General features: G+C 34.2%; 3 protein-coding genes across 6 annotated transcripts; all 3 read left to right on the plus strand.

Annotated features, from left to right (window-relative positions):
* The first annotated feature begins 283 nt into the window (after window positions 1-283).
* LOC130748971 (beta-glucosidase 12-like) lies at window positions 284-5,631 on the plus strand. Of its 4 annotated transcripts, none has more exons than XM_057602223.1 (14): window positions 284-420; window positions 502-694; window positions 843-912; window positions 1,379-1,437; window positions 1,533-1,608; window positions 1,974-2,051; window positions 2,449-2,536; window positions 2,635-2,893; window positions 3,262-3,377; window positions 3,925-4,139; window positions 4,231-4,262; window positions 4,569-4,671; window positions 4,987-5,083; window positions 5,193-5,631. In XM_057602223.1, the coding sequence occupies exons 2-14, from the start codon at window positions 572-574 to the stop codon at window positions 5,359-5,361; spliced, it is 1,485 nt and encodes a 494-aa protein (XP_057458206.1). In that variant the 5' UTR covers window positions 284-420; window positions 502-571; the 3' UTR covers window positions 5,362-5,631. The 4 variants fall into 4 exon arrangements, with proteins under 4 accessions (XP_057458206.1, XP_057458208.1, XP_057458207.1 ...); XM_057602225.1 differs by having other exon boundaries at window positions 324-420; window positions 660-694; XM_057602224.1 differs by lacking the exon at window positions 284-420 and having other exon boundaries at window positions 463-694; window positions 1,977-2,051.
* A 3,190-nt stretch (window positions 5,632-8,821) lies between these two features.
* LOC130743631 (agamous-like MADS-box protein AGL80) lies at window positions 8,822-9,292 on the plus strand. Its single transcript, XM_057595867.1, has one exon. It carries the CDS (start codon window positions 8,822-8,824, stop codon window positions 9,290-9,292), a length of 471 nt encoding a protein of 156 aa, XP_057451850.1.
* A 1,533-nt stretch (window positions 9,293-10,825) lies between these two features.
* Window positions 10,826-13,658, plus strand: LOC130749116 (protein MAINTENANCE OF PSII UNDER HIGH LIGHT 1). Its single transcript, XM_057602411.1, has 3 exons — window positions 10,826-11,187; window positions 11,980-12,117; window positions 13,053-13,658. The coding sequence occupies exons 1-3, from the start codon at window positions 11,017-11,019 to the stop codon at window positions 13,500-13,502; spliced, it is 759 nt and encodes a 252-aa protein (XP_057458394.1). The 5' UTR covers window positions 10,826-11,016; the 3' UTR covers window positions 13,503-13,658.
* Window positions 13,659-15,485: the final 1,827 nt, after the last annotated feature.

Consider the following 15,485-nt stretch of genomic DNA (forward strand, 5'->3'; position numbering starts at 1 on the left):
GTTGTATTTCGTTTTGCTTTCTTTGTTAGCGTTGTACTTATCCTTTGTCGAGAGAGTTTATATCTCGAGTCTTTATGAATTCAATAAACATTTTTTCTTTAAAAAAAAAAATAATACACTTGCTGTTATTGGTACATTAAAAACATTTTATGGTTGTTGAAATTTTTATAGACTCTTGGTCCACTGCATCAAGTATAATATCAATGATAGCACTTGTTATAATACTATATTAACAACAAAAAAATTACTAATAAGGAAGTCTACAACTCTACCAATAAAAATACTGAAGCATCCCCTGACTCTGATATAACTAGATACTAGGATGGATATACAATTTTCTTTGGACATGGTCCAATATTGAAGTTTATGGCCGGCTTTTTGTTCATTTCTGCTTAGTCCTTTCCTTTGTCTATCGGAGAGGTATGTTGTCCAAATCTTAATGATATTTAATGAAACTTTGCCTTAGAAAGAAGACCAAGTCTGATCTTCCTCTTTCCATAGATAAATATAAATGCCAGTGATCCATTTAAGGGTGCAAATTAAAGTGTGAGGATCCATTCAAATTGGAAAAATGTGGTTTAAGGCGCTTCTTCTTGGGGCTGTTTCCATTGCCCTCTTTGAATCAGTTGCTTCTCTTAACTACAGCAGTTTCCCTGCAGGTTTTGTGTTTGGAACTGCATCTTCAGCTTACCAGGTTTTATTCTGGCCAGCAATCTTCTATTACTTTCACTTTATTCTGCTATTTTTTTTCATCTGACAATTATGTTGGATGTTATTTGTTGTTAATATTTTCACTTTTCACTCTAATTATATGTGCATTGGTCTATATATGAACTATAAAGTATGAAGGTGCTGCATTTGAGGGTGGCAAGGGCCCAAGCATATGGGACACCTTCACTCATAAGTACCCAGGTTAGCAGTTCGGAGCTTCTCTTAATAAACACTTTACGTGTTGATCTAAGATTCAAGTTTTTACAGTCATATTATACTGATTTTACATGTTGGTTTGCGACATCTTAAAGGTTTAAAAGATTGTCATACTCCCTTATACATGTGGCATTCTATTCATGTTCTTCATTCATGGTGCTGTATCCTGTAGTTGGTACTAGTTAATTTGACTTGAAAACAATCTTTTTTCCAGCTTAAACTTATTTTTATATGGGAAAGAGGTTTACGCTATGTTTAGATGCGGATAAAAGAACATTTATTGAAGCTTATTTAGTGTTTTACTAGTAGACAAAATTCAATTAGTGCTATTTAGTCCGCACACAACTGGATCTTACATTGATAATTTTATGAAAAACTCATCCCTAAAGGACTCAGAATTACCTATTATTTAGATTATTGATATCTCCATGTCATTTTCTTGGTGCTTCAGATCGAATAGCAGACCACAGTAATGGCGATGTTGCTACTGATTCATATCATCGATACAAGGTATTTTCATTTTCTTCATTCAAATTTAAATCTCTAGTTAGGGCCTGATTTGATTAGATTGATATTTTTTTTCACTCATCAAATAAAATTGACAGGAAGACGTAGGCATGATGAAGGACATCGGTTTTCAAGCTTACAGATTTTCCATTTCTTGGCCCCGAATACTACCTAGTGAGAATCTGTCTAATCTTTCGTAGCTACTTTTAATTGTCTAGCTATCTTGACCTTGTAACATGTTTGAATCAACATTTTTTTCACCAGAATCGGTTCTGAAATCCAGAAGCTATTCACGAAAGCTTCTTCCAAAATTGACTCTAGCTTCCGTATTAACTGAGAATGATTTCTAAGCATGCATTTAGTATAGTTGTTTCATAAGTAGATATTTTATCTTTCAAGATTTATTAAACTGTCAATTTGAATCATTAACTTGAGTAGTACTAGATAGAGGAATATAATTGTGATCAGTTTATATTGAATTGCACATATTAATGTTTTATCCATAGTACAATTGAGCTAAGAAGTAAGTTAATTTTCAGAAGGAAACTTAAATGGAGGAGTTAACCAAGAAGGCATCACATATTACAACAATCTCATAAACGAACTACTATCTAATGGTAAGCAGAAACAAACTTTCTCTTAATCTCTCTTAGGATCCCACAATTGCACGATATGAGAATTGAGACCGACATTGGAAGTATGAGATTCTAATGTGGCCTTATAAGGCCTTGAACTCTCCAACTATGACCGCTAGTTTTTATGGTATAGTTGTCATAAGGCTTTTAGCCATTGATATCAGAGTCTTTCACCATGTCTCTTAGCGCGGGTTGTGACACTGTCATTGCAGTGTTTGCCCTTTCAAAGAGGTAATGAACAGCCTACCCACGTGGGCATGGGGCTGCGGAGCGTGGTGAGATGTTAGGATCCAATTCCAATGTCCTAAGGTTTTTATTACACTCTTGCATTCATAAAACCCCAAATCACACAATTTCAACATAAATTTTATTGTAACAGGACTACAACCCTACATAACTCTATTTCATTGGGATCTACCTCAAGCTCTTGAAGATGAATATGGTGGTTTTCTTCATCCCAATATTGTGTAAGAGCGCGCACATCCAATTATCCTATCAAAGTAAAGTATGATCTTCAATCTTAAATGCTAGGAAATTCATTCACACTTTTGATTTTGTTGCACAGGCAAGATTTTGCACATTATGCAGAACTATGCTTCAAGGAATTTGGTGACAGGGTGAAGCACTGGATCACTTTAAATGAGCCACTAATTTATAGCCAAATGGGTTATGCAAGTGGTGCTGCATTCCCACCAGAAAGGTGCTCCTTGTGGGTCTCCCCAAATTGCACTGCTGGTGATTCGGCCACTGAGCCTTACCTGGTTGCACACCACCAGATTCTTGCTCATGCTGCAGCAGTGAAAATATACAGGGACAAGTACCAGGTCACACAAACTGCATAAGATAAACTGTATTTTAGGGAGTGAACCCTCAAATTTAACCCTGAAAGATACGGTATCAAACAAGCTAGTCCACAAAAGAAGGAAATAACTTTAAAAGTTTCTGATTGTGTCAATTGCAGGTCAAGTTGGTCCGTGTATCACTTCAAAAGACCCTAAGTGTCAGTTGATCAAAAGTGATTGAGGGACTAAATTGACCGACAATTAACGCATTCAGAGACTTTTAAAGATATTTTCTTCTTTCTGTGATCAACATGCCCGACACTGTATTTTTCATGGGCGAATTTGAGGATTCACTGTTTTTTATGCAACATAATGATTACAAAATTGACCAATGAATTATTTTCTAATAGATTTCTCAGAAGGGTCAAATTGGGATAACACTGAATGGTTTCTGGTTTGAGCCACTGTCCAAATCAAAAGCTGACAAAGATGCAGCCTCTAGAGCCATTGCTTTTACAAATGATTGGTAAGTGGAGTGAAACAGCATTTTGGTTCTTGAAAGTGCAGTAGTGATTTAGTCATTTATGTCCTTGAAAGAATGAAATTAATCAAAAAAAGTACCTGAAAGAGTGAAAATCTCGGTCAATTCAGTCTTGGAAAACATATTGAATAATGAGTTAATGGTGAACTTGGTTCCTGAAAGATTTTGCCTCTGACAAGTTAGTCTCTGGAAGTAGGATATACATTCAAAAGCCCCTGAATGTATAAACTGTCAGTCAGGGACTAACTTGACAGATACTTTAGTAGATGAAATTCGACCGTAAGGACTAACTTGACCAAAGTTTTACATATTTAAGAATTATTCTACGTGTTTCTTTCTTCTGAGGAAGAAAGTGATAGTACCAAAATCTTTCAGGGACCAATTCGAAACAGTGTATGCAAAAGCTAGTAGTATCTTGTCTTCGTTTGTAAATCTGTTGTCTGCATTTTCTGTATTTTAACTGCATTATTCTATTTTTCTAACACATGTCGAAGCAATCCAGCCTAAAACTCTTCATCTTGTGTATTGCAAGGTTCTTGGAACCTCTATACTTAGGCACATATCCTGCAGTGATGGTTAACAAAGTTGGCGAACGTTTGCCCAAATTTTCCACAAGGCAACACTTGATGGTTAAAGGTTCCTTTGATTTCATAGGATTAAACTATTACACTTCATATTATGTAGCCAATGTTCCTTGCCAACAAGGAAACCTATCTATGATGACAGATTCTTGCACTAGATCCACTCGTAAGATTCTAAATGAAGTTTTATTAGTTATGCTTTCCATTGTCTTACTTTTATTACATTTGCTGACTAGTGATTCATTTTGTTGAATCAGCTCTGAGAAATGGAGTTCTCATTGGTCCAAAGGTAAATCAGTTTTAATCAGTGTTTCATGCTTAAGTACTTAATATATAATGATTCGTTTTTCTCTAATACAGAGACTTTTCATTTAGAGCCCGTTTGATACGGGTTTACTGGAGCTTAATGGAGTTTATCTAAAAGAAAATGACCTAATAAACTCGAATAAGTGTTTTTTTGTTTGCATCCAAACGGGTACTTAGTCATATATCTTCTGAATCCTGGTAGAAACTGGGTTGGTCTTCTTGCTCCATTGGATGTTGCTTAACAAATTTTAGTTTCAGAAAGAAAATTAAGAATTGAATGATTTTGCAGGCTGCCTCAGACTGGCTGTACATCTATCCTCCAGGAATTCAGTATTTACTAGAATACACAAAGGAGAAATTCAACAATCCAACCATTTACATAACAGAAAACGGTATGTGTATCTATAATAAATCCCCTCCATTACTTTTCCCTAAAATTAAATCGTTACCATGTCTTCATCCCTAGGTTTGGTTTAAATAAATCAAGTCCAGTTATTTATGTACAAATGACTTGTTTAAGTAGCACATGCTTGACTCCCCTTATATAAAGTCTCAGGTAGTCAGATGAGTTTTGTGTGAGAACAAAACTCTCTACAATAGCTAACTCATTAAGATGTGGACGTTTCAGCTCGAATATGACTCTCTCTTGCAAAGGTTACATGTATTCCCAACAAAAATAAATCAAGTTATTCAAATATTTGCTGCAGGAGTTGATGAGGTTAATGATGGGACTAAGTCACTTGATGATAAAGTGAGGATATACTATATTGGTCAACACCTTTTGTATCTCCAAAGGGCCATTAGGTGAGTCTCTTCAGCTTAAAATTGAACATTATAGTTTTGATATTTAGTGCTCCTCTGCTCCTCTTCTATGTACTTAACATAAACTGTTCTAACACTTGGAATTTTGAAGGAATGGTGTCAAGGTGAAGGGATACTTTACATGGTCATTTCTGGACAATTTTGAGTGGACTAGTGGGTACACTGTTCGCTTTGGATTGGTGTATGTTGATTTCAAGAATGGCCTAAAAAGATATCATAAGAGATCAGCTTTGTGGTTCAAAATATTTCTCCATCAATGAACTGGTCCTTAGTATTGAACAAAATTCATGGAAAAGAGATGCATCAAGTGCTCCATTCTTGATTGCAGTTGTATTTCATTATAGAACGAGATGCTTTGTTGGTCTATATGATATTGACCTAGAATAAGGCTTTGTTGTTGTCTCTGGATATGGCATATATTCCTTGATTCCATTATGGACTTTCAGTAAAAAATGTTTTAAGTGACACTCATTTTGTTAAATTGTGGCGGTATGTATATGCCATAAATATAAGTAGTCATTTGCCTAGAATGCTACTACCACAGGTGCAATAATTGGTTTTGTGGTCATTTTTACTTAAATGCTGGTATTGTATGCTAGAAATTACATAAAACATTGCTGGGATTCTATGACAGCAACAATAATGCCACAAAATACATCAACTATTGTATTATCAATTATGCTTAACTTTTAACTTTTACAAGCAATAAGGACAGCCACAAATGGTAGGTGTTGCTGCTTGAATTCGACTGGAAATTTATAGCTACACTTCTTGATAAATCTCTGTAATAACTACAATCCTTTTAGCCTGGAACTACAAACAGTGTTATCAGACTCGGACCGGTGATCGACTTGGTCGAGACACTGGGTCAATGAGTCAATGGTTCAACCACTGGGTCATTTGTTCGATTGTTTGACTTGGTTTACATTAAAAAATTATAATAATTTAAAATATTTAGTCTATCATATATATAAAATAATATGCATTCTTCCTAACAAGAAGCAAAGTGGTGTAGTGGAAATTTGGATTAGCTTTCTTCCCTCTAGGTCATGTGTTCAAGTCCTATCTATGACAATTATTTTAAATAACTCTCAATTGAATATCATTTGACCAAATAATTAACATTAAATATAAATTAATTACAGTTTGACCATTAAAAACAGTTTTGAAAAAAAAAGGCAAAATCAGAAAAAAAAAAAAAAAAAAAAAAAAAACTGACCGGTTCATAAAAAACCGGCCGAGTCACCGGTTTATTCCCTGAACCGGCCGGTTCGGTCCGAGTTTTATAACACTGACTACAAAAGAAAAAAATCCTATCGTTGTCTCGAAATTTATACCATATCTTAAACCAGTGGTGATTCATGAACCACACTGGGTGTTTGGGCACACACTTTTATGGCGGTTTGAAACGGTCACAAAGTGGAAAATGTGGGGAAAAAATAAAAATTATGTTTTGTGGGGGTTCCAAACCGCTATAAATGTAGGTGTCCGGGGTGATTATAGAGTGGTCTACTAATCATTTTTTTTTATCTTAAACTCAAGTTAGACCTTTTGGCCTCTATGTGTTTATGAACATTCAGTATGTTAAATGTGGTTAATTTGTAACATGAAAAGTCATGAATGAGTTACATTTATTTAAGTCTCTTTATGTGTTTCTTAGTGGTTACATAGATACTAATGCTAGAGGCTAATGTCTTCTATGTAGATGCATAACTTGCATCTTTTCATCTTCTAGATTGCAAATTATTATGATTTTTATTTTACTTTAATTTATATAAATTTTTCAATTTTGAATATCTTATACAATAATCTATTTTCAAAACCAAAAAGTTGCAACTTCTCTAAGTGACACTCTCTCAGTCTTTGTCTGGTTTGACTTTACTGTTGTCTCATACCATAATTAGTAACTTGACGATCTCATATAGTATAATTTTAGGAATTTTTTACTTGATAAAAAAAATTGAAATATTATTTTAAATCTTAAATATTTCAAATTTCGAAAATGATGACATCAAATGATTATAAAAATGAAAGGTTGTTCTCATGGATTTTCCACTCAATGATATTTCACTTTTCGAAAAAAATATATGAACGAAATAAGTAATTAATCATGTTATTAATAAAAAAACTCAAGTGAATTTCACTTTTATATATACATGCACACACTTAAGTTCAAATTTTTTTATGGTATTCTAAATTAAATACTTTAAAGTTTAAACATATGTTGTTTATAAACAATTTAAATAATTTAAATTATTATTTTATAAAATTTATCAATATGTGATAAATAATTAAAATAAAAATAATATCATTATTTTGAATATATCAGAAATTAATTTTTTTATAATTAGTTATAAACAAAAAATATTATTTAAATACCGACTAATATTCTTCTAAGTGTAAAGGTCAAGTCAATTTTACTTTTTATTAATAATACTATATTTATTATTATTATTATTATTATTACAATTATTTTTAAATTTTTTTGACAAAATTATTGATTAATTATTAAAATTTAAATAATATTATTTCATTTTAAATATGATTAATTATCTTTTTCACCATTTTTTTGAAAGCAAAAGAATATTATTAAATGGGAAAGGTACATGAGGACAACTCACTCATTAAGTAGGACTAATCCATACAAATTATCATATCACACCCATTAGTAATTAATATAATGAATAATATTGTAAAATTTTATTAATAAATAATTAATATTGTTATTAATGTGAGTCAATTTCAGTTTTACTTACTATTATTATTATTTTTATTTTTCTAAAGTTGTGACTAATAATTAAAATTAAAATAGTGAAATAATTTTATTTGTAATATGCCAAACTGAAAATTTCATAATGAGTAATTATTATAATGAATAATATAAATTTTATTAATAAATAATTGGTATTGTTATTACTATATGAATTTAATGTGTGTGCACTGTCAGTGTAAACTTTGTTTACATAGTCACCCAATTGAATTCCGCCACATCAACAAATATAATCTTGTTTTAATTAAAATTTAAGGTGAAAGTTGATATTCCACCTACATGGCATGTTGTGATTGGTTGTCAATGAAACTGTTTTACACTGACAGTGCATATCCATTAAACTCTTAATATATATAGAGCAGGTGAATTTTACATATATATTGATTGATTTATATTGATATTTAGATAAGTATGTAATAACCATTTAACATAGATAAATAATTATATTTTATTTAATGTGCATATAATCCATTATTTATAATCATATTATTAGCATATAAGTATGATATCAAAAATACAATATAAATAAAATTTTGTTCTTCCTATATAAAATTACAACTTGGTAATTTAGGCCAATAAAGCTCTTCATTCAAATACCTATTTTGCAATGTTAATATAGAAGGTCCATATTCACATATTCGTTAATTATCCATTAAGGTGTAGTAATTTATGCACGCGCCTTTTAGTTATTTTTATTATTAATAATTTAATATATACATTGTACAAAAAAAATCAATAATATATGCAAAAATTTAAGCAAAATAAACATTGGAAAAATATTTTCCAAGATATGTTTATATTTTGAGCTCGAGCATATCTTGTATCCAACTAAGTGAGTAATTTAATTTCTATTGGGGTGTGTGGATGGTTCTTTATAAAAACTAGCTACTATAGAGCAAATAGTGCATGAAACATTCTAATTTCTTGTTCCTTTCTTTGTGATTGCAGCCATGACTAGGAAGAAGGTGAAACTTCAATATATCTTTGATGAGCCGGCAAGGAAAGCAACTTACAGGAAGAGGAAGAAGGGTATCATAAAGAAGGTTAATGAACTCACCACTCTTTGTGGGGTGCCTGCATGTGCTATCATTTCTAGTCCTTTTGATTCTCAGCCAGAGATTTGGCCAAATCCAGAGGGAGCCAAGAATGTGATCGAAAGGTATCAACATACAGCTTTGAAAGATGACCGTAAGAATGTGGACCAAGAGAGGTTCATCGTTCAAATGATTTCCAAATCCCAAGACCAAATGGTTAAGGTGTGTCATCAGAATCGTCAAAAGGAGTTGACCATGGAAATGTTCAAGTATATGCATGAAGAAGCCTTGCCAGAAAATCTGACTGCTGAATATTTGAATGATCTCAATAGGCTGATTGAGGAGAAAATGAATGAGGTCGATACTCAGCTCGCTAAGCGCGAATGATAATGTGTTGTTTTACATTATTTACATATGATGTTTGCATAATAATTATGTTTCGTGTTGAGAAACATAGTCTTTGTCTTTTTCGATATTTTTCTAGTGTTTAGAGGCATGGCCTCCATCTTTAAATTATTATTACTATGTTCAGTGATTAGAGAGATCTTCACTGTCTTTGAGTTGATTTGAATAAAAATTATCATAACCTTGTCTTTCTTATTCTCCTACTAACAGACTAATAGATATCGTGCTCATATTTTGGTACTTTAAAGTTCTAATTTCAATTTTATAAGAAATTGAATTAAGTTATAATAAATAGAGAGTTGTTATTCAGACCCCAACAACTATTTAAACCCCTCAAAAAGTGCAAAAATACTAAACTACCCTTAATAAAAAAAATATAAAAAATTATAACCTCACTCTTCACATTCTCTCTCCTCTCTCCTTACCTCTTTCCTCTTTCTTCCACCAACCACCACCACCCACCACCTCCGCCCCGACCACCACCACCACCCACCACCTCCACCGCTGCCACCACCGTCGCCGCCACCACCACCACAACCTTCATCTTATGTCATTTTTTACAATTTCAAACTTTAGGGAGTTGATTCTGTCGTTTTAAATTTTTTCTGCAATTAAACGCACTCTAGAAGTGTCTGACTCACACACTTCTAGAAGTGTGTGTTACGCACTTTTAAAGTGCGTGCACTTTTAAGGGGGTTTGTCATGCACTTCTAAAGTGCGTTAACTACGCACTTTTAAAGTGCGTTTAATTGCAGAAAAAATTTAAAACGACAGAATCAACTCCATAATGTTTGAAATTTTAAAAAATGACATAAGATGGAGTTTGTGGTGGTAGTGGCGGCGGCGACGGCGGTGGTGGTGGCGGAGATGGTGGGTGGTGGTGGTGATGGGTGGTGGTGGGTGGAAGAAATAGGAAAGAGGTAAGTAGAGAGGAGAGAGAATGTAAGGAGTGGGGTGATGATTTTTTTTTTCATTAAGGGTAGTTTAGTATTTTTTACATTTTTTAAGGGGTCTAAATAGTTGTGGGGGGTCTAAATAACAATTCTCAAATAAATATTCTAATGCTTATTACATCATAAAGGTTGTATTATGATCCTTTAAGATATCTGGTAAGTAAACAAAAACTAATCAAACAACGCGAGGAAATAAGTTTTCGAAATAAATTAAGCACAAGTGTGCTTCTTCTCAACTCAATTTTGCTTCTCGAAATGGGGGAATATTTTTCCGACTTTACGAGGACCAAAATCAAACTGCACGTGTTTTAACGAGAGAAAAATATTTTGGATTGACGGTCAGACTATAATTTTATAAGCGACTTTAATTTTAGTCTTTCAGTAAAAATAAATAAGGTTTAATGACGGTCATTTTTATAATTAGTGACTGTTTTTTACCGCCAATTAACATCACTTCTTTGCCGAACGACTGAAAAATGACATTTAGTAGCGGATATTTTTCGCAAGCACCTTAGCTTAGCTGTCCCAGTGAAATGTCCACACATGACTTATCCCACCCAACAAGTTCCTTCGAGCTCGACCACGAAACACACATCATCAACACACAAACACGCACACCTGTGTTCACCTTCACCACCAAACCATAACCAAAATCCTAACTTTTTCAGAACCCTTTTCTTTTGAGATCATTTTGATTTAGATTTCACTTCTGGGTCACGCTCTCACTCAATTTCTCATCATTCATTACCAATAATGTCTTGTGCATTGCAAGCAACCTTAGCATCCAACACCTGTGCCTTTTCTTCAAGGAGATTGTCCTTGAATAACCAGAAGTTCAGCAAGAGAAGTTCCTACTTGCTCACTGTTAGAGCGAATTCTGATGATGCTGACTGTAATGATGAAGAATGTGCCCCGGATAAGGAAGTGAGTTCATTAGTTTCTATGCTTTGTTCTATTTTTTTTTACCATGCCTGTTTATTAGCTGAAAAAATTGGGGAAAATATGTTAATTAAGAAATGGGACCATGTAAATATGATAAATGGAAAATTGTGACCTTTTTTCAAGTGAGAGGTAGGGTTATGATCTATGAATTACTAAACTACTAAAGTTGGTTATGGTTTTTTGTTTATGGGTTATATTATATAACCCATAAACAAATAACTTATATTGACTGGAGTTGAGTCTAGGAGAAGAAATGATAGGATACCTTATTGTGAAGATAGGAACAATATAGTCTGAAAAGGATTATTGTCTTAAGATCTATGCTGTGCACATTAACTCAAATTGCAAACTTTGTCAAGTTAGCATTAGATTTTATGATAAGATTTGCTTCAGTTTTGTGATTGGAATTTCCAAGCAGTGGTGTTCTTTCCCCCTTTCCATGTTACTGCAAACAAATATTTGTTCTTAAATTAGATGATTTTTGTTTCTTGTGCTCAATATGAATTCTGTGAATTAATTTAATTAGGATTATGAAAACTGAGGACTACGTAGAACCTGAAAACTACTTCTTCTTCGGGAATTAGCAGAACTGAAGAAGGTTGTGTATAAAAGATATGTATGGAAATGATATTAAGGGAAAAATTATAAATGATATCAAGATGACCTCTATAAAATCATGCACAATTAAAAAATGAAAGCTATATTGTCCAATGTAGTTTCCACCACATTCATTCACAGACAAAGCAAGTTAATCCTCTATTGATGGTGATATAGGTAGGGAAGATCAGTGTGGAATGGTTAGCAGGGGAGAAAACTAAAGTAGTAGGTACATTCCCTCCTCGCCGTGCTAAGGGTTGGACAGGCTATGTTGAGAAGGACACTGCTGGACAGACAAACATATATTCAGTGGAGGTTAGAATGTTTTCTTTTTCTCTTTCAACTCAATCAAAGGTGTGTATCATTTTATTTTATGCTGTTCTTTTGCCTTTAATTCTTCCTTTCATTTGTTGAAGTTTAATGTTTATTTTGCGGAGAATGTGAACATATAGCAAAGCCAGGTGGTGTATTATGATATTATTATTTAGGCAAAAGTAGCTATCATGTTAGTATGTTGATATTAACTTGGAGTTGGTTGCTGAGGTTGGTAGCTTAAGTTAAGATGAAAAATCCATGCTATCATAACCTTCTTGTCCTGTTTTCCTGAACTAAAACGAATGAGAAATCTCATCTACTTTGATTATTTGATCTCTATTGACAACCCCATAGGTTTTTGGGAATTGTTATTCAGACCCCCCCCACAGCTATTCAGACCCCCTCAACAACCTCCATCTTCTCCTCTCTCTCTCTCTCTCTCTCTTCTTTTCTACTGTTAAGTGTCGTTTTTAGAATTGCTGTTTTTTTCTGCAACCTAACGCACTTTGAAAGTGCGACCCTAACGCACTTTCAAAGTGAGACAACTGAAAGTGAGATAGCACTTTCACCTGTCTCACTTTGAAAGTGAGACAACACTTTCACCTGTCTCACTTTCAAAGTGAGACACCTGTCTCACTTTCAAAGTGAGAGTGAGACAACTGTCGCACTTTCAAAGTAAGAGAGGGGTCGCACTTTCAAAGTGCGTTCGACAAGGGTATTTTTGGATTTCTGAAAATGTTTTGGGTCTGAATAGTTGTGGGGGGGGTCTGAATAACAATTCCCTAGGTTTTTTTGGGGTGTTAAATGAAGAGCTGAAAGATTTGTATAACTGATGAGACTGGCACTAATTAATTGACATCTTCATTCTTCAGCATGTATGTGCTAACATTATCAATAGTGTTAGATATTTGTCTTAACACCTTGTGACTTTCCAGCCAGCAGTTTATGTGGCAGAAAGTGTTCTTAGTTCAGGAACTGCTGGTTCTTCTAAAGAGGGAGCTGAGAACACAGCAGGCATTGTCGCATTCCTTGCCCTGATCTCAATTGCGGCAGCATCATCTATACTTCTACAAGTTGGTAAGACTACTCCTCCGATCCAGAGAGCTGAGTACTCCGGGCCATCACTTAGTTACTACATCAGCAAGTTCAAGCCACCGGAAATTACTCAAGCACCCGCGCCTATTGAGGCAGAACTACCATCATCTGTTGTTCAGCCTGAAACCGCTCCAGAAGTTTCATCATCTGTTGCGGCTGAATCTGAAATTCAGCCAGAAGTACCAGAACCTGTTGTTCAGCCTGAAAGCTCTCCTCCACAAGTTTCATCATCTGTTGAGGTTGGATCTGAAATTCAGCCGGAGCCCGCAAGCGTGAGTGTTGTATCTTAGGTGGTGATTATATTATGTGCTACTTTTGCTTTTTAAAAACATAGCAAACAGTTTGTGTCGATAATATGAGTCAATGTATACACCATATCACAACTAAAGGCTTATGGATGGAAATGTTTTTGCTAAACGCCATTATTGGTGTGCTTTTGCTACCAACCGAACTGTGCGTATTTTTTGCTGGAGAAGGAGCTGATCTTTGTGAACACACCTTGAATAAAGGTTAACCCCTACATTGCATAGGTTATTTAATCCTCATATTAGTGACGTGAAATTGTGTCAGTGGTATTCTAGAGGTGGAAATAGAGACTAAAAATTAGAGTAACTTATGCATACCTTACCAAAAAATTAGAGTAAAAGAAAGTGTTTAGTGGCTGAATTTCTTCTATATTTCTCGTTATTTTCTGCATCTCTCATACACATGTACTCAGTACTTATAGCATAGTGAGTGACTCTTACAATTATCAAAGAACTAACTACACGTCCATTTCTTCAATTACACTTCGAATAAAGTAATGTTCTATGTTAATGTTTCAAGTCCGACTCTAAAAAATTTGATTCTTTGCTATGGTGATGGTTGATTTGTTGTCATAGTGAAGTTGAAGACTTACCTCTCGCTTCTCTCCAATGTCTTCTAATATTCTTCTCAACCAAATCGCTTGTGGTGTTACCAAACCAACATTCTTCTCAACCAAATCGCTTGTGGTGTTACCAAACCAACGGCTAAACCTTCGGCTCCAGCTAAAGATTGTGCCATTGTATCTTACTTTTTTGAGCACCAAGAAATCACACCCAAATCAAGGTTGATAACATGAAGTGCTATTTACATCATCAACACTTACAACCCTATCACTATCACAGTAACATTTAGCTTCAGCCATAGAATTCTTCTCAAATCTAATTCCATACTACATAGTTCCCATTACATATAACTTGTTTATACACTTCATTGACCAAAGATGTAAATGACTTGTTTTACTCATGAATATTGAGAGTAAACTAGCAGCAAACACCAAATAGATCCTTGAAGCTGTAAGATAAAATAAACGTCCAACTAAACTTCTATACATGCTCGCATCTACCAATCTGCCACCAACTTCTTTCTCTAATTTTTCATTCAACACTACACATTTGCAGCCATACATGTCAAACTTTTTCAAAATAATTTCAGCATATCGCTTTTGACAAATTAAAACTTCATTTTCATCCTGATAAATGTCAATACCAAGAAAATGATTCAGCAAACCAAGATCATTCACATGTTGATGACCGCCGTCATCGCAAAAACCTTCACCAATCTGGTGGGTCTCAATGAACGTTGCGTCTCCGCAAGTTTTTGGTGGTGATTATTGTTCCTCAATTGTTCAATTTGTTACTTTGTTGCTTGATGATGATCTAGGGGTGATGATGAGGTAGGTGATGAGATTTGGGTGGCTCTACTATGTCATTGTGTTTGTGTTGCAGGTGGTGGTTGCATTTGAGGGTCCTGACTCCTGAAATCTAAGATTGCAGATATATAGCCATTTTTTGGGAATTTGTAAAACATGGTATCCATTTTTGGAGCTTCGATCCCCATAACATGGTAGCTTTGGTTTTCTTCTTATTGCATATTGTAACCCACATGTTAGCTTTTCTATTCCCCGTTGTATAATAGGTGATTCATCCCTTTAATCATAGGTGAGTTATTTCTCCTAATGTCTACATACACTGAACCAGAGTGGTTACAAGCAACAGATAAGTAACAAAATGAAAGAAACGAACTCAATACTCCAATAAGACTCTGTCTCCTCTACAACTCCTTGGCCAACTTAGCGTAAGGATATACTTGGACTACTCTTTGTGTCTTGCCTTGTTGGGCCATCCTTTCTATCCTAACCGAGACTCAATGCATATACCAACGTCACGTGCTCAAAAACCCCCAACTATACACAACCCCCCAAAGCTTGCATCTAGAAGCTAAGCGCAAAAGCCTTTGTAAAAACCTCC

Source organism: Lotus japonicus, chromosome 3 (assembly GCF_012489685.1).
Source record: "Lotus japonicus ecotype B-129 chromosome 3, LjGifu_v1.2".
NCBI lineage: Eukaryota > Viridiplantae > Streptophyta > Magnoliopsida > Fabales > Fabaceae > Lotus > Lotus japonicus.